Below are 19,876 nucleotides of genomic sequence, written 5' to 3'. Positions count from 1 at the left end.
TTCATGTTGGCTGTTTAGCCCTTATAAGGAAAACAGTAACTTTTATATTCATGTTTTAAACTTATTTACACCAGATCTTACCATTATAAATTTCTCTAATATACCCATCAGAATGTCTGATCCTTTGGCAGGTAAACACATTATTTATTAAAAATATTGGCAAAATATTTTTCAAAAGAAAGTAGTGCATGATGCACAAGTGTGTTGCAAACTCTAGTAATTTAAAATACAAGTAATTTGGAAGATTAAAAGCTTTCTGTAAGTACAAAGTAGTAGAATAAGCTTTTTCTTCTTGCTGTAAAACTTCACTAGATGTCAGTGTGGAAAGTATTTTTTCTTAAATGTGTTGTGAACTGTAGAATAACAAGTGTTAATTTCTTTGACACATGCAGATTTAGGATGAAACTTGCTAGATTTTGGTAGTAATTTATTTGTAGAAATGCAGTTTCCGAGCACTGAAAACAATTTTAATAAGTTTACACTGAATTCTAAAAACTGTTGCTGTTCAAAAAGCAATTAAAAAGTCAAAATTGTTTCAGTATTCAGTAAATTTCTGAGATATATACTGTAAATCAAAATCAAATTTTAAAACATAAATAATTTTTAGGGTTAAAAGCAGAAGACATTTGCTTTTTGTTTTATATTTTCAGTGAGAAAAAATGTTAGTGAGAAAAGATGGTGTAGTGTATATTTTCTTCCAGTTGGTTTGTGGAAACTGAGGTTGTTTTTATAAGAGTAGCAGGTATATATTTGCATGGCTCAAGACAGGGCTTAGGCATTAACTTACATACTTAGAGAAGAAAAAAGTGCATCTATATTTATATATGTTTGATTAAGGAAAGCATTCCTAATCTGTAAGTGTGCTTGCGCATTCTTTTATACTGAATTTGAAGAATCAGACTATTCTGTTCCTGCTTGAGAAAGTTGATTGTTTAGGGGTTTTTTTAGCATTTTTTGGTGTTATTTTATTGAATCATCAATGCTTTTATTGAAGGTTTAGCCTCCTATGAGATGGTTAGACCTTTCCCTTCAAATGAATTTCTTTGTGTTCCTGAACTGACACACCAAGTGAAAGATGCTGGTGTAGCTGCTGGGCGGTGCCTTTGCTTTCACTGTGTTGTTAAAGGGAGGCTGCAGGGAGGAAGAGTTTGCAGACAAGCCTAATTGAACAGTCAGTGAGCACCTGAGCACAGGTATTTCTGCTGCAGTACAGAACTAAAGGAAACACCCTCTCCAGTGCTCTTCTGTGTGCTGGTACAGCAGTGAAGGAATGTGGAGGAGAGGAGCACAGGCTGCTTGCGTGCTGGAGCTTCAGCTGCCAATTCACCATTTCTCTCTTGAAGTTACTTGCTTTGAACAGACATTTAAGTGACCTTTCTGTTTTTTAGAGTTAACACAAAGAGGTTGATTCTGTGCAAAGTTAGGATAGCACTAAGGGAGCCATAAGGAAATGTTAAAGTGTATTTGAACTAATTTTCCAGCTTTAGCTTGCATAATAGGTGCATAGCCATTAAAAAAGCAATCTTTGAAAACGATGATAAAAAAAGTGTTGACTCTGCTGGAGTTGCATTCAAAAGTTGTATTTTAGATTATTTCTAGCTATTAAGTATCTTCTACTTAGAGGCAAAAAGGTGTTTGTTTTTTTTTCTAAATACTGGCATCACAAATTCACATCTTTTTAATATGAAAAGGAATTTTTTTGGTACTGAATTTTACTGTGAAATTAAATTTATGCTAGCATACTTAGAGCCAAGGTTTATGGCACTAATTTATGTTTTATGAATCAAATAAATAAATGTGTACCTGAAAATCAAGGTGGATGTGGAAACATAAGCAAATTGATTAAATGATTGAGTACTTTCTTCTGAGAACTTAAAATTCTAGAATCCTTGTTAGTTTTGATGATCTTATATGTGAGAAATCTAGATCTTCTTGAATACTTGCTGAAGTATGGGATAGTTAGTTCATCATAATAGGCTTTAACTTCCTTGGATTTCCCATGGCATTATTATGTGAAAAAGGATGGTCCAGAGTTTTGGAGTGTAGGTCTTTTTTTGGTCAATCTGGAAGCTAGTACAAGATTTGGATTTTGAGAGGTCAGTGGTGCACCGTGTACTGTAACTCTGGGAACTGCTGCTATAACAACATTTTATATTGTTCCTTTGGAAATGTCTGCATCGATTTCTGTCAGAGGCTGGATGAAATATTTTGTTTAACTGTCTGTATTCTATGCAGATCACAGGAAGGGGTAAAAGGATGCAAAGCTAGGGTTTACATGTAGACTGAGCTGTCTCTCCACTCTTCATAAGTATTCCTATCCAGGTGATATCCTTTGGTTCTATTCTCTGTGATACAGAATCACAGTCATAGAATCATTTGGGCTGAAAGGGACCTTACGGTTCATCCCGTTCCAAGCCCCTGCCATGGGCAGGAACAGTTTCTGTTAGACCAGGTCACTCAAAGTCCCATCCAACCTGGCTTTGAAAACACTTGCAGGAATGGGGCATGCACAACTTCTCTGGGCGACCTGTTCCAGTGTCTCACCACCCTCACAGGGAAGAAGGTAGTCCTATGTAAGTGAGTTTGGTGTATTATATATTTTAAGTAATGTAGTTAATGAGTTATTGTGAATGAATTTGCACAAAAATGGTTTGTTCTCTGTCATCTAAGACTGTATGCCGAAGAGCTTGGCATAAGTACAGTCTTCATTGTATACTACAACCTTTGCAAGCTTCGTTCCTTTAATTTCTTAAGTAGAACCACACTCAGTTTGGCTCTAGTTTATACTGCATTTCCTGAGTCCTGGGATTTATCCTCTCCAGTCTACAGCTTCTCACTCTGTTCATAAACCACAGCTTAGAATATTTATGACACAGACTTTTGTAGCAATTTATGGAAGTCTTCTCAAGGAAGATTAAAGTTGACTGATCCACGCAAGGTTGCTGATTTTCCATTTAGAGGAGTTAGGCATATGATAAATGTTTTCAAGTAAGATACTCTATTGGGAGAGCTAGAACTTGTGATTCTGGTTTACTCAAAGTTTAAAAAATGAGTGGGGAGAACAAATTGAAGAATTTCGTGTAGCAGTCATTTTGTCTACTCTGTATTGTGAATACTGCAGGAAAATTGTGTCCCATGTATTTATGCTGGTGGGAACAGATGAAAAAAAGAAAAAAAGCTTAATTCATGTTCATTAAATTTAAGCCATCATCTTCTCCCATTTCCAAAGTGAAAGCTGAAATCTTTCTCAGTGGGTTATTATTTTGTGGAGGATAGAGTAGAAACAGAAACTCATGTTTTAGTTTTAAAATAGAAACATCTACTGGAAATGCTTACTAGAGGGAAAGTTCTGTAAGACTTTGGCATACAAATATTTGGTCAGTACATGCAAGTCTCTGGACACAAGTGTACAAGGTACTGCTCAGACTTGTGTGAGAGGAGACTGTTAAAAGCACAATCCTCTTCTCATTATGTGGTTGTGTCCTGACAGTTTCCTTGTGTAGTAACTGAGGCCATAATTTTAGAAGATATATTCAAGACGTGGTTTGCTCTAAAGCCCATGGCCACAAATAGTACATGGATGAATAAACAATGATGGCTACAGCACAGAAAGACTGCTTGTGAAAGTGGGCTGCTTAAGTTACAGGTCCAGGCATACGTGTGTGGACAACTGGTATGTTACCCTGAAAATGAGAATGTGAACCAACTTGCTCCTCCTCTCTGAGTGCTGAACAGGAGTGACACTGCTAATCTGCTTTGTATTCCTGTGTTTCACAGAATAATTTGAGTTGGAATAGACTTCTAAAGGTCATCTAGATCAACCCTCTGCAGTGAGCAGGGACATCTTCAACTAGATCAGGGTGCTCAGAGCTCAGTCCAACATGACTTGAATGTTTTCAGGTCTGGAGCACCCACCACCTCTCGGGGCAACCGGTGCCAGTATCTCACAATCTTCACTGTAAAAAATTTGTTTCTTATCCCTAGTCTAAATCTCTTTTAGTTTAAAACCATTAGCCCCTGTCCTATTGCTGCAGACTTTGCTAAGAAGTTTGTCCCTGTCGTTCTTGTAAGACCACTTTAAGTATTGAAAGGCTACAGTGGGTTTCCCCAGAGCTTTCTCTTCTCTAGGCTGAATCAAGCCCAGTGCCCTCAGTCCATCTCTGTAAGGAGAGGTATTCCATCCCTCTAAACTTCAAAAAGGAATAGTGATGGCATTCTTTGTGTTCCCCTGTGGAAGAGCTATCCTTTCCTTATCCTGGAAGTAAAGTTAGTGACACTTACAAATTTCACAGTCACTCTCTGACTGTATTATTTGCTTCTGAGACAAAATGAACTGTGGTCGCTGAGAATCGACAAAAAATGTCAGTTGGAGAATTTTTCTTAGTAGCAGCACATTTAGGTTTATAACTGTGCCAGAAATACTTGTGTCACAGACAAAAAATTCCCTTTTTTGAAATGTGTGCATACTTCCTCCCAGTGCACTGCAGGAGTACCTGGTTTGGTAGGGGCTGCGAGCACCAAGTATTTCTGCTTTGCTGTGTAACGATGCCCATTGTCTGCACCCCAAGGTGCACCATTTTTTCCACCGAGAAATTCTGTCCAAGTTCTAATTGAAAAACTGAAATGTCAGCCCTAAAATGAAGCAGCAGCCACATTTTAGAAGGTTTTTAGGTAGTTACAGCCTCAAGTAGCTGCCTGCTAAGATCTCTAAGAAAGTACCTGTGCTTAGCCTCTATTACTTTCTGCCATCTAAGAATTTTTTTAAAGTCTGTTTCTTTGGGAACTTTTTGAAGTTAAGTAAGGGTAGGTCTGAAGGAGCAATGGCAGTGTGAAATGGGACAAAATTCTAATGTGAAAGCTGTATTCTTAAACTCTTTTTGAGATTTTTCTATATTGAACTTGCCCTTGCCCTTTCAGTTGATGTAATATGAAATAAGGCTGTATAATGCAAAATAACTTGGAGAGTGTTTCATTCATTTTTGATACAGGTGATACAAAGGAAAAAAACCAAACCTTCACCTCAGGAAAAAAAAGTTGAATAATTGTATGTACAGTATTGTTTTCAAAGCCTTGCAGGCAGCATCTCTTGAAAGCTGTCTAAATACTTGCATCAAGTATTTCAGTAGTCTTTCAGTAAGAATTTAATGTGAAGTTATGCTATAATCACAGTTGCATGCATCTTCGAAATCTATATTTTGAGGCAAAGTTTGAATTGAAATGGATCTTTAAGGACCATCTGAGATTTTGCTGAACAAGGAGGAGTCCTCTAAAGGGATGTTTTCTGTTCCTTCCTGCCTCCTAAATAACGGTGCAGAGGACACTGTCAGGCTGTTTCAGTGTTTGGGCTTTGTCTGCTGCTGTCATATTCACTAATAGGGATTTGTATCCATAATTTAGTTTATGATTCATTTGCCAGTACATAGGTGAATACTTGTAGCTCATTTGGCCATGTGTGTTGGCATAGCAGTCATCATGGCAGCAAAATGTGTGTGTTTGTATTTGGACCTTGTGGCAGATGTGTAATACAAAGGAGCTTTGGCATGAGCAGTTTACTGGCTCTGCCCCTATTTAAGTGTTCCCTGGTTATAATCTGTGATTGTAGCTCATACTGATTTTTATCTGCCTTTTCAGAATGAAAATAATATCATTCCCCTTTCCTTTTTTTTGTTCTTGTGATGTTTCAAAGATAGTGCAGCATCTTACAAACACAGTGGAAATAGAACTTTATAATGCATTTTTTTCTTCACTGCTATAGTGGTTCCTGAAACAGTTTGTAATCCATCTATCTCAATTTGGTGGCTGAAAAGCATGGATTTGCAATGAAGGCATTAGAATGTGCAGGTGACTCAATGGGTGTGCAGAGTCAAGTATGTTTGAATTACTCTGTTTGGTGAAGTATGTATGGAGGGAACTAAAAAGGTAAAAGTAAGAGAAAATACATACTTGCTCTTTTTTTTTTTGTGAACTTGGAACAAAAGAACATGTTCTGCAGAGTGTACTTAAGATGTGTATATAGTTTGCCCTCAAATCAGGGTTTAACGAGTCTTTGGTAAGTTAATTTGCTGAATACAATTCTTGCTTCTACAGAAGCAGCGGTTTCTGTTCCTTTCGCATTTACAGGGCATTTTTAAAGGAAAATTCAGCAGGCCTCCTTCATTTCTGCATTTTTATTAATACTAAACCTACAGCATCAAACTGGAATGCAGTGTCTGAGTTTTGCTAGTCTTGTCCCTTTGTGCAGGCAGAGGAGAATGAAGACATGAGAATGTCTGAGGACAGAAGGGACTGGGAGAAGCAGCAGTAACTTCACTGCTTGTTTGCCTTTACCTTGCGCAAATGTGGCCATGCAAACACTACACATGAAACAAACACACTAAAAATTGCTAAAACAAAGCTTGATAATGGGGATATTGAACTGTCTTTGTAAGTTGAGTTCTGGCTGTGGTTAATTAGCTAAATATGCTGCTCCAACCATGTTAGTTTGGGATGCTTCATTTCAAAATGAAGATGTAGGATGAAATCAAACCCTTTTGCTCCTTTACTTGCTGAAGCATTTATTTCCCCTTTTCATATGTGTATTGCGAGAACACGAAGCAGAACAAATAGTGTTTGCATTTAGTTCTGAACATAGTGAGGTCCACAATCCCTCTTCTCTTAGAAAGCAAGCTTCAAAGCCTATCTTCTGGCTGCCCAAAGACTTTGCATTCCTGAACTTGTGATGGTTGGGTTCATTGTTCTAATGAAGCATGGCTGTTGTTGGAGTTCATGGTCACAGTAGAAAGACAGTCCATCTTTAAAGAGGGGAAGTTCTACAGAGGCCTTGAATGCCAAGACAGAGGATGTAGCGTTTCGGGTTTTTATTTGATGTAGAGGGCCAGTGCAGAGACACTTATCTTGCTTTACAATTTTTTTTAATTACAAAGAAGGTGGGAGCTGTATCTGGTACAAACATTAACCATTTTAGATATTTTGGCTTACTTCCTAAGTGTAATAAGTCTGGAGGTTGCAAATGTGTATATTTCTATGGCCAGATCACTGATGAGATGGGGAAATCAAACCTCTGGCCATGCACAGATGGTGTTAGACTTGCTTATCTGAGCATCCATCCTTAGGAACTGAGGTCTCACCGGCTGCATGCTAACCAGCAGGCAGTGTCTGTGATCAAGGGGAACGTTATGGCCTACGGAAATTTCAGAGCAGTTCCCATCAACACAGATAGTAGGTGTGTATTTTAAGTACCTCTGATGATTAGGAGCTTGTGTTAGGGGAGACTCTGTAGGTGAATCTTCTCACTGACTAGGCAGATTCTGACCAGGCAGATTCTGTTGCGTGTATTCCCTCCTTTCTATTTTCTAGACTGCTTATAGATGTTGGTTGTGATGAGGGTAACTGAGCCCTTTTCATTTAAGTCAAGAAGCAGCAAATTAATAATCATAACTTTTCTTCACTGAATTAGTCATAGTTGGACTAGTGTACCAGGGATGTACAACTACACAAATTACCAATCTCCTTAAACATCTATTTTGGTTTTTAAGGTCTAAAAATGAGATTGTTCTCTCATGGTGGATTTATTCAGTATTTTAATTAATTTGCCTAAAGACTATATCTGAATACTGTGTATGTGGCTGATGTCTCTTCGAAAAGAACATAAAACACTTTCTCTAAGCGTGAAGATGCTGATTATTTTTTTTCTCTTTGCTTCTACTCTTGGGCCTGTGGGAGACAGATGTTACTGAGCACAGAGGGAGGGATGAACATCACTTCTTCTGGGCTCAGAAGTTAAACCAGGAAATGCATGTACTGTGGTTCACTGACATATCTGTCCTTAGATTTGTTGTTTGAATAAACTTCTCTGGAAGATGGCAGGAGTCACCAGCACGGGCGGGACAGAATCAAAACGAGGAAAGAGCTGTGCGTTCACCAGAAAACTGGAAATTCAACTCATGCTTGGACTTTGAAAACCAGAATATATTTTATATCTATTCACTGAACTCAGCATTCAGGAGTAAAATCTATAATGTGATCACAATTTTCTCTTTCTTGCACTTGTTTAATTTATTTAAGCTTTGTTTACTTTGAGTTTCAAAGTAAACAAATACAAATTTGAGTATCTAAGGTAAGGTAAGTGCAGGGCTATAGTTTAAAATGTGCTTCCTTTTTGAGTTTAAAAGTTTCGCTGTTGACCTGTCTCTTTTCAGCCCAATTCGTGTGCTCTGTTCATTATCCTGGTATCTGAACAAATGGCACATAAACTCATTTAGAGAAGAGGAGGGTTTGCATGTACCAATATTTAGTTCTTTTAAGATTTCTTTAAAAAATATTCTCAAAATCAAGCATTTTTGCTGTGTTTTTGTTTGTCTTTCAGGTTGATCCAGCTTTGAAAGAAAAATTAAAATTAAAACAGAACACTGTGACACTGGAATCTGAATATGAGGTAAAATAAATTTGTTCCTTGGGGCTTATAACCTTGGCTACCCTTGGTTACCCTGGCCGCTGGTGGGTTGTATCTGTCCCTAACTAAAATTAGATCAGCCATCTGCCTTTGACTCACTGATGTTCAATAAAAACAAGGTTTTTATGTAAAGAAAGGTTTTTGAACACACAGTGCTTCTTTCTGAACAGAGCTTTACTTTGATGTCCAGATGCCAAGTACAGTGGTACAAATAAATTCCACTACTTCTGTGGTTAACCTGGTTTATAAATGTAGAGCTGGTGTTTGCCTTAGATGGAATGTGTGTGCGCATACGGGAACACTTGTACTGCATGAGTTGGGGTGATCTTTAGACCAAATTACAGAACAATGTGCATGATGTGCTTCCTGATACTTCTTTGATGTTTATGTGTGTCTTTCAAACAACTGTCATTCCTTTTATATGGTTTCAGAAAATTTTATAGAGAAATATTTCACTCTTTCCTTAACACTGATTTTTCTTCAAACATTACTGAACTCCAGAATGGCTGTTCTGACCGGTTTAATATCCAGAGTTCCATAAATAATCAGGCCTACAAAAAGCAATGTTAGAAAAACTGGAAAAAGCCTCCCTTAAACCAGAAACAAAGGATAAAGCTATTTAAGATAATTTTTAATGTTCTAATAACACTTCATCTATCTCTATGGTCTTTATGCTGAGCACAGGTTTTTGTTTTCTTCACATACCACATTCTTGTCACAAGCCTTTGAAGATCTTGATTGCACCCATTGCTCTTGTACTTAGGTGTCCAAATGGCAGAACATGGTCTTGATAATAAAACTTTTCTATTATATTACTCTTTTGTGATTTGTCTGAAGTAAAAATAAAAGTTACCTTTTGTATTTTCACATGCCTAATTTCACAAAATATCTGCCCACTTGCTAGTTTTTACCATTATTGCAAACAGTTTTGGGCTGTCCCCCTGCTATGAAGAACTATGGTTCGTGGTGTAGGGAATAAAAAGATTGAAAGATCCAATGGATATGAAAATCTTACAAATCCATTACGTTGTGATTGCCTCTGGGATTATTGTGTCTCTCACTTCCCAGTCAGTATACTGTAAGGCTGCTCTGATTTATTTATGTGGAAGAAAAAGTAAAATACAACTACAAGCAGTAAAAAGAAGCACATCTCAAACTCAATACTTCACATCAAAATCAACCGATCTGTATTCAGATATGCCTTACTTTCTCTTCAGAAGATAATAGTTGAAGGATAATATTTAAATAGCCATAATTGCATTAGCTTTAGGGATAAATCAATGGTAATAAAAGAGATCTGACATAACAATATATTACAAGCCTACTTGGATAATGAGAGTCCTTTCTGATAGACAGAAATAAGAGAAACAATCATATTTTTTTCTTAATCTAAACTGCTGAGAGTTTGCAGACTGAGATTCTGCTAGAGTAGTGCTTGGATGTTATAGAGAGCAGACCAGTTCAACAAATCAATTGGATTTGCATTTCCCCATAATGAAAATACATTTGGATTTTTGTTTTGAACTCTTATTATCAATATATACTATGGGAACCAACTTGCAAGCACTAGGCATATTAATTTCTAGCTTCAGTCAAATCTAACCAATCTCTGAATTACAGCAGACATTTAGGAGGGTAGTTTTTTGTGGACTCCACCTGTTCCAGACAAGGGGGCTTGGAGTGGACTCTTTCTCCTTTCTTTATTTTTTTGACTTGTCCGCTTCTTAAGAACATCTAATTCAATATATAGGTCACACTGAAGGGTTACGCTGGTGGCTGTTACTAAATATGGTGTGATAAGAGATCAAGGACAGTTAAAAAAGAAGTCCCTGTTTTGATATGTAAAGCCTTATTTTAAAATATTATTAGCATTTTATCTGCAAGTGTTACTGAGGATACCACACCAGCTCTTTTGAATCTTGGTTGCCAGATACATGCAAATGTCCTTTGGCCCTAAGACTTCTTAAAATATCTTACTGTCCTTACAGAAAAGTGCATATTGATTACATACTGAATTTCTCTAACATGTCATAATTTCTTGTATGTGCATATGCTCTAATGGGTGTATTGCAAAAGACAAAGATATTTCCAATATTTCAGACATGCTGAAGTCTACTTTTTGTCCCCAGTGTGGTGGTGGTGGTGATGCAAAAAGTTGTAATCACAGATTTAATCAGTTTACTGTGAGGAAATCAACAGAAAGATATTTTCTTACCTTCTGATTTATTGAGTTATCTCTTCTCAAGAGATAAGTATAAAATTCACCTTACTTCATACAGGAGTGTTTCTGCTCAGGATACTATTTTGAGGAAGGAAGAATTTACATGTGTAATTCATACTGCATTTCTTGTATCTCAGATCTGTTAATGATGCCATTGATCTTGTGCATTGGGACATGCCAGAGGAGCAGAGCATCTTTGCATGCATTCTCCATTGTTTATGCATTCCTTTCACAGATAAATGTGTCCTCAGATGACCAATTAGCCCTTGCTGCTTCCCTTTGCCCAATAAATCATGGCTCTGTCCAGTAGCGACACTAGTACTAATGTAAATGTAGTTCTGCTTCTGAGCTGGGTCTTGTAGAAGACACTGAAAAAATGTCAGGTGTTTGACCTATGACAAAAGCATAGAGTATTTTATTTGAAAACACAAACCCACTATTTGAAAAAGGGAGATAGAGAAGCCGATTAATGAGTGAAAAACATTCTTGTAGTTGTTTAACAATCACAATACCTTCCTCTTCATTAGTTTAATGCAGCCTTAAAATAACATTCTTTATTCTAGCACTTAGTTTCTGTACTTCTGTGAAATTAATGGGGTGAACACTAGAAAATCTGTCCTCAGTTCCATCCAACCCCAAAATACACACCTGTTGTTTAAGGGTTTTCTAGCAAACAAAAACATCCTTAAGAATTGATTAACATTTTACAATGGAAAAATCATTTAAGTTTGAATCAAATATGTGCTATCTGGTGGGAACCAGTAGCAAGTGAAAGTAGAAGAGAAAATATCACAGTAAATAACCATGCAAAGGATTGCTTTGGAAACAGTGAACGAGAAGTTACAAAGCAGAGAAGGTCGACAAAGGATGCTAAGGGAGTCAGAGGTGTCTGATAAGTAAGCTGACAAGGATATGGGTAAGAGGATGGTGTTGCAGCAAACCAAATATAAAATAATGAGCATGTAAAATCATGAGTAAACCATGTTGGTAAGGTAGCAACATTCAAAAAATGTATCTATATTTTTTTTAATAGAAAAAAGTCCTTTGTATTTTAATCAGATGTACTTCCAAGCCCCTTAATAACCAAACAAGATATTACTTAATATCTACCAAAATCTGGTGGTTTATAGCTGAGAGTCCCCAAGACTATGCTTGGAAGGCTTCAGTGGCTGCTGAAAATTTCAGTCTGGGAAGGGTAGTGCTCTGGGAATCATTACTGGGCTGGAAGGTTTTATTAAGTGTTCTGTGAGATTTGAGGTGTATCTCGGCAATATATGTAGGCAATATTGAGTATTCTTTACCGTATAAAGATATTAAAGAAATTGTAAAATCATTGCTAATGTGCAAGTGACACAAAAGTATTGCAACAGTAAAAGTATGGCAAGGCAGGGACATTGAGTTGTTCATATAACATGGTAAGCTGGGCCCATTAAATGTGCAAAGTAGCCAAAGTTATTTATTTTAAAAACTGAAAATGCAGGCCAGCTTGGACTGCATTATGAAAAGCAGCAATTATGGAAAATATTTAGGAGTCTCTAAACAGATAATTCAGCTTGATCTTCTCCTGTGAAATTCAGTGTATGAATATAAAAGGGAATTGTAGATTTTACTTCTGATTGTGGCACTGATGAGGCTGGAACTGAAACACTGGTTCTACTTTGGTATCCATACTTTGAACAGGGCTTTCAGAATGGATTAGGCTGCAGAACAGGCTGACTGTATTAACTTAGGGCTAGAGAGAGGGCCTTAAAAGAAGCTTAAATATTTAAATAATTTTAAAGGTACCAAAAAAAATGTTGCTTACATGTAAATACCTTCATAAGAAGAAAGTTCTAGCTCTTGAAGACTTTTTGTTGCAGAAATGATACTAAAATTAGGAGTAAGGTCCATTATTGATAGATGGGAACATAATTTGAACACAACAGCAAGGGTCCTCTGTCTTTCAGAATATCAAGACCATAAAAGTTCTAAAGTTTTTCTTTCAACTACTTGCAAGCTGTTGGACTCAGAATGACATAATTGACTCTGAATGGTCACACTGGAGAATGCTGCTTTCTTGACTTAGTGTATAAATATTGAGCAGGTTTTATTCCTTATAATTTGTTGCATCACAAAAGTTCAACACTAGCTCTGGACAGAAGCTTTGTAACGGTTTGTCCTGAGAATTACAGCAAAAGTATTGTAATTGCAGTGTTAAAATATGTATTGAGGTCAGATAAAAAATTAAAAACAGGTATATGGAGGGGTTTCTTAGGAATATAGCCTCTATATTTACTGTCTTAAAAGAAGAATTTAAATAAGCTCTTCTTAAAAAGATTCAAGCCACTTAATGCTCATTTGACTCCAGAGATTGTGGTGCCAGCAGAATGGATGAATTTTTTTTTCAAGGAGTGACAGTGTATTAACATAGTAATTTTTGTTAGCAAACAGGTGCATCCAAGTGTGTGGACATCAGGACTACTCTAGAAAGAAAATAACTCCTGAATGCCAGTAGTTGAAATCTGCAAGTATCTTCTTGTAGTTATCAGTAACTGAGGTTTACTGATTTTGTTGTTAAGAGATTAGTGTATTGAATTGATTTGCTTCAGTGTCTGTGAAGATATTAGTGGCTAAATGCCTTGAGCTGTTTGAGAGCTGACAAAGATGTTGGGAAAACATCTCTCCTGTTAGGACACTAAAGGAAGTTGAGAAACTGTTCTTCCCACTTTAGTCACTCTGTTCCTTCTCTGCTCTCTTCTTTCTTGTTGCATTGTCCAGTCTAGACGTCAGATTCCAACTGCCCACCAGGTTGTGTCTGGGACAAGCTGAGTTTCTTGCATTTCAGTTTATTCCTATGTAAAATGGTCTTGATTGTTTTTATTTCACTTTGAGTCTTCAACACTTAATGTTTTGTAGAGAAGGACCAAGTGGTGTTATTGTATCGTTAATGGAAATTGCCATGGGAAAGGATTTTAGCTAAAACAGTTTGTGTTACACACTTTATTATGAGTAGATGTATAATCCAGAGCCAAGAGACAGTTTGGACCTTTTCATCTTGACATCTCAAAAGTTTTGTGTGCCGTAGTGTTCAATATGTTTGAACTATAAACTATGTTCATAGATTTTTGTAGAGACAAGAAGGTGGAATTTGGTGATGGGGATAGCACAGGAAGAACTCTGGTAGAAAAGCCTTCTTGCATGGAAAAAGACACTTATCCTCCAGAGGAAGGTTCATAGAGTATTGCTTTTTCCTGCTCTTACTTCTGAAATTCATCTTTATTAAATAGTCCTGTAAATTCTTTCCTGGTCATCTCTTTGCACAGGATTTTCCTTAACTGTGAGCTGTTTCTTTCATACGTGTTGCATTTGCACTTTTCGTACCCCATAAGAAGAGACTGATTTTTCATAGATGGAAAAAACCCCACGGTGATGTGATTAGCAGTGCAGTCAGACAGCAAACATGGGCAGGACATAAAAATGCCTGTTATAAATAATCTCATCACCCTTTCTGCTCTCTGCAAAATAGAAACCTTTGTTGCCTGTATGTTTGGGGTTTTTTTAATCCCAGAGGAACTGATCAACTGTTACAATGTTAGGGCCAACACATTGTTGTCTCATTCACAAAAAGCCCAAAAGTTTGAATAGGGAGTTGCATCCACTCAGGATGGCTGAATTCTTTCATTTATTGTCCTAAAGGATGTTGCTAGCTTCTTCCAGGTAGTATGAGGAACATTATCGTAGACAGCCGACTAGGTGGAAATGTTAAGCACTTCTGTCATACAAATGGGTCCCCACTGGAGAATTTTTGGATCTTTGGTGTGAAATATCTGAAGTAACTTTAGTATAGTGTGTGGGAATTTCACTCACAGTTGAGTCTGTATACTTTCCTCTCACTGGCTGCCTCTGAAGAGGAAACAGCAAAACAGATAGTTTTAAAAGAAAGTCTTGTCTCAGCAACCAGACAAAATGCCTTTTTTCAAACCTTGTTTGGTTTCTTTGGCTTTTAGCTTTTTTTTTCTCTTGGCCAATTTCATAAACACCAGCTGGAAAATTTTGTGCCTGCTAGTGTAGTTCCAGATGATGCCCACATGGACAATCAAGTCTCAATATGAAATGCTTTAAAAGATTCTTATACAATTCTTGCATGTTCCTTGCTTCTCAAATGATTGTGACCTAACATTATTCAAATTGTACTCTGCTATAGCAAGTTACTGTCAGAGAGTGGGTTGCTGCCTGTCCTAACAGGCTTACTGATCATAGAGAAAAATAAGGTGCAAGATGCTGGTGAAGTCTGGCCATGGAGTTTGCATACTTTTTAGCTAAATAATCAATCTTTTAAAAATTGAGTAGAAAAGTTACCAAATTCAACCCCAGACTTCATCATGTGTCTGGTAAGGCTTCAGTTTTGTCCAGGTATAGGTGGGAGACATCCTTGAACAGTTCAAAGGCTGAGGGAAATGCTGTTGGCAATTCACTATGTAATAATGCATCTTGTTCGTAGCATCTTCCCCTTAAGTCACTGGAGAGCCCGTGTCCCTCTGTGCCATTTTACAGCTTTAACACAGTCTTCAAGCACAATACAGTTCAAAACCAAAATGCCTTCCAACTCTAGAAAAAACCCAGACCTTGCCTTCTAAAACTTCCTCTTCATTCTTGTAAAAATTTAGATAGGTCTTTCTCAGATGGAAGTCTTTCTAATTTGACTTGAAGACCTCTTGGTTCTGATAGAATGCAAGGTAGAGTTATTCACAAGTTATTTGTGGACTGCACATTCAGCAGTATTGCTGAGAAGTAGCTTTACTGTCACTGGCAATATAGTGGGGCATTAACACTCCTATTACCACCCTCACCAAATGGACAGGGAATGTTAGCCACAGAGAAGAAACAGGGGGGTATTTTTTCCTATGAGAAATTTGCCTGACAGCACAAATCTAGCAGTAGGCATTGATGTAAGTGAAAAAATACTCAAGGCTGAAAGGTTTGAAGTTGCCCTGTTAACATTTTGCCAAAATCATAGTTCCACCACAGGGAAAAGCATTCTGTTTCAGCATATAAATTGATAAGCAAGTTCTGGAAGAGATGAGTGGGAAATCAGCAGGAAAGTGTAGATGAGAAACAAAAGTCCTAAACTACACTAACTCTCTGTGAGTGTTACCTAAACTAACTGAGACCAGGACAGAGGGAAGCATATGAGAGGCAGAAGATTTAACTCACCAATTCAGCAGAATCTGCTGCTTAATAAGGTTGACTGCTGATTTGAAGAGGTGTGGTTACTTTGAAGTGGTTATTTACTGGCCTGGATTTAAGTTTAATTTGACACTGTTGTTGAAAACCTTCTCTAGTTGTTTCTTTTCTTATACCCACACAATACTGTTAATAATTCCTCAGTGGAAACTGATAATTTCTTATTGTAGTAATTCTTGGCCCTTCACTATGGCATTCATCTCAACTTTTTCCTCTCATGTAAGAAACCTGCAAAAGCTTGTTTTTCAGATCTCTTCAGAAGAAAAAACACCATGTGTGACTCGTGGATCTAATACTTTTTGATCCTGGTACACCTCATTCTTTTTTTTATTAGAGTATCTTTTAATCTTTTTTAGAAGGACAATGTGCCAGATTTTATATACAGGAAGTGAAAAAATTGCCCACACTTCCCAGTATCCTTTTGAAGTAAACCTTTTCTTGTTTTTGGGAGGGTTTTTATGGGCTACAGATAAGGGACATACTGTGCAAATCTATGCTCTTTCTAGCAGCAACAGGACTGCCATTTTTCGCTCTTACTGCTCTCCTGCACTGTTAAAGATCACACCTCTCCTTCAGTCAAGTTCACCTTTATCTAGTTGAAAAAAATACTGCAAACATCCCAAAAGACTGGCCCTAGCTGCTCCTCTTTTAAAGAGTTGTGCTGCAGTAACTGGGACATACCTTTATAGTGTTTAGTATGATACAAAGTTACCAAGGTCAAGCAGTCAGACTTGGGAAATTCCTTGTTCCTGTTGAGTTGGCTGTGTCTCCCAAGTTTGTAAATTTAGACATAAATCTTAGTAAGCAGCACTTCTCTTTCAGGGGCACAGTAACCATAGCTTACTAGAACTTTTGTTTACAAGGGAAATGGAAACTATCCAAAATGTACTTAATTCTTAATTAAAAGTGGAATTTGCAGAATTTTGGATGTTTGATCTTGAAGTTTTTCTATCCAATATAATATAATAGCCTGAGTGTTATTTTTGCTTAAGGAAACAAGGTACACTGAACATAAGTGATGCATGCATGAGTTCTCCTGACTTTACCCATAAAGCTTGTGAATCTTTTGGACTGAGAAATCCATCTTGGGTGATCTGCAGGTGTAATCTGTAAATGGCACTGGGTTATTCTCTGAGATTTAATGTGACTTCTAAGAGATTCTTAATTGTAAGAAGAAAAACTGCTTATAAATTAGGAGGAGATCACAGTGAAGCCTAATTCCTAAAGCAAGTCTTTCTGTCTATTGTTATTTTCTGCTACATTTAAAATTCAAGGCAGTATAATCATGTCATTTTAACTGAGTGATATAATTGTTTAGTTTACTGAGCAATTTGTATCACCATAACACCTTCACAGAAAACTATGAGAGCACTCTGTAAACATTAAGCAAACTTTGACACCTCTGAAACAGAGGCAAGTTCTGCTCTCATGCTTCAGGTTGGGAAAACTTTGCCTAGAAAAACTGGTGGTGCAGTTCTTTGATACATGTCTTTTACAACATAGTCATTCAAAGATGTTTGCCTTCTCTCTCCACCCCATGATTCCTTCAGCTGTGCCAGTTCAAGTGGTTGTGTAGTCCTGTCCTTATATTGGATTCGTTCATAAACCATATAAATTTATTTTCCTAAATTATTTTGGTTTTATGTTTGGAGTACAGCCCCACATAGTGTAGAACTGGCATAATTAAAGGGAAGAAACCCAGGGGAAAGAATCTCTTAAACCAGTTCATCACAGGTTAATTAATTGTGCCATAGAGATGAGTGGAAGTGGATCCCATTGAAGTAAGCAACAAAACCTCTGTTGGTTTCATCGCTGTGGTTTTTGCCAGTCTTCAGCAAAGCCAAAAAGAGAAGCAGCTCCCTGGTTGCTTCCATTCAACCCCCACCCCCGGTTTGTTCCCTTAATAAACAAAAAAAATTCTTACTCTGGTCATAGTATGCTGCTTGCTAACTTGCTTGTATAGGAACATCATAAAAAATAAACATTTTCTGATTGAAAAAAAACACTTCTTTTTAATCTGAGGATTAAATCACTAATCATGGGCTATTAAATCACGGATTATTAAATCACTCATTAAGTCTAAATTAAGTCATTTCCTAAACAAAGTACATTAACACCAAGTTTATATTAAGAAAGTGAGATGTCAAAAAGGTGCCTCTGGAAAGAGTTGCAAAATTAAAAAACCAGTAAGACCATATCAATGTGATGATGAAGTTAAGATTTTCAGTCGTGCACAAGACAGCAGATCAGCCAATTCAGTGTTAGCCTTAATTCTGTACCTCTGCATCTATATATATGTATCATCACAGAGCTCCTCAGTCTCTTCAAGCTGTTTTGACAGCTTTGCAAAAATAGACTATACAATTGTTTTAATTCTTTACAGAATCACAGAATATTCTGAGTTGGAAGGGACACTGCCTCTTTCAGCCATGAGGATATTTCTCTCTGGCTCATCTTTGACTACAAATAAGTTTGCTTACTATAATGATGGGAAGTAACTGTCTCTCTGAATTAGAGCTGTTGCTTTCTGTGGTGCTCATCACAGTATTTATTTCATCAAGCTGTAAAGTAAGTAAGATTCTCTTATCCCTCCTTCCACATGTGAGAAACTGAGAATAGAGCCAAATGTGTTTTTCACGTGGCTACCTTGAATTAACTCTGCCTGAGCAGTAATAGCTATCCTGCAAGAGTAGCATTCAAACTCCTTTGTAAATTTTATTTTATTTTAAGGCTGACAGAGGATTATGACTTCCACCTAAGCCAGGCATTTGAACCAGCAATTAAGAAGTGAAGGTCTCTTTATGTCCTTATTGTTACCTTTCTACAAGTCAAAGTGTGAAACAGAAGTCTTAAAAGTCAAGTGCTGCAAACAGTTGAACATATTTTTCTTGGTGCTTGTCTGCATAACTGCATTTTTTTTTCTTGAATTTACAGCTTCTGTCAGTCCTGTACTCTTAAGAAGCAGTTTAGCTGATTTAAGGAGTGAATCAGTAGATTTAATGGACTGTACTGATCTTACTTTAAACAGCTAATTTTCAATAACCTTTGGGCTATTTGAGACAAGCAGGAAAAGTGGTGCTGATCTGACCTGATTACATTTCATTGTAGTCTCCAGTGATTGACTATTAAGTACATTTAAATTGAGAGAAAAAGTTTTTTGGTTTTTAGACGTCCAGTTTATATGAATTTCAGTTTAGTAAAAGCTGGAAGTAGTTAAACATCTTTATATGATATTGTTATAAAGTTAGATAGGCAGAGTCCAGGTGGCTAAAATGAAAAAAAGAAAACCCTATAAATTAAAAAGTCCAAGCCAGACAGAATGAAAGTTCCCTTCATCCGAGAGTAGAACTAGCTGTTTGCCTCAATTCTCACTGTACAGTTTAGGCAATCTGAAGGAGCTGTGTAACTTTGCAGTTTGTGCTGCACCTCGTTGATAGAAGGACTGTCAATCTGGTCTTACTCTCAGCACTAAGATGAATTTAAAATGTAGCTATGTACATGTCTAAAGTAAACAATTTTATGCAAAGGAAAAGGACTTCACCCGACAAACCATTGTGGTTTATGGTGAAAGACCTTTGTTACACACTGCACACGGTTTATATAGGGTTAAGGCTACATTCTGTTGGCTAAATTGAACCTCACACCATCAAACTACACATTCTAATTGGTTATAATCCATATCTCACAAGTCCAGTGTTTTGATGAACTCATCCTGGCTATTTTCAGGTACATCTCCGGGGTCCTGTGAGAAAGTTGAAGTGTTCTCATGAGAAACTTCTGGGGAGTCGCTGAGAACTCCTGGGAAGTGATTTCTCCATTACCAGTCAACAGCAGCTGTGGCCTTGTTGATTCTTAGCTGGTAGCTGCTTCAGTCTCACAGGGTCTATATAGATCTGAATTGCTCACGTTTCATTTCTTTGTACCAACTCATGTCTTTAGCCTATATTTAATGAAGCCATTTTTCCTGGAGTGATACTGTT

At 37.1% G+C, this 19,876-nt stretch overlaps 1 protein-coding gene across 5 annotated transcripts in view; it reads left to right on the top strand.

The window, feature by feature from the left end:
• The window catches only part of COX16 (cytochrome c oxidase assembly factor COX16), a 45,946-nt gene that overhangs the window by 22,622 nt on the left and 3,448 nt on the right, over nt 1-19,876 (top strand). For all 5 annotated transcript variants that reach the window (XM_071558204.1, XM_071558209.1, XM_071558207.1 and 2 more), the window contains exon 3: nt 8,366-8,434. In XM_071558204.1, the coding sequence (XP_071414305.1) occupies nt 8,366-8,434 (69 nt within the window). The remainder of the gene's footprint in view (nt 1-8,365; nt 8,435-19,876) is intronic.

The sequence above is a fragment of the Pithys albifrons genome, chromosome 6 (genome assembly GCF_047495875.1).
Source record: "Pithys albifrons albifrons isolate INPA30051 chromosome 6, PitAlb_v1, whole genome shotgun sequence".
Lineage (NCBI taxonomy): Eukaryota > Metazoa > Chordata > Aves > Passeriformes > Thamnophilidae > Pithys > Pithys albifrons.
This window is presented reverse-complemented; position numbering and strand designations above follow the sequence as displayed.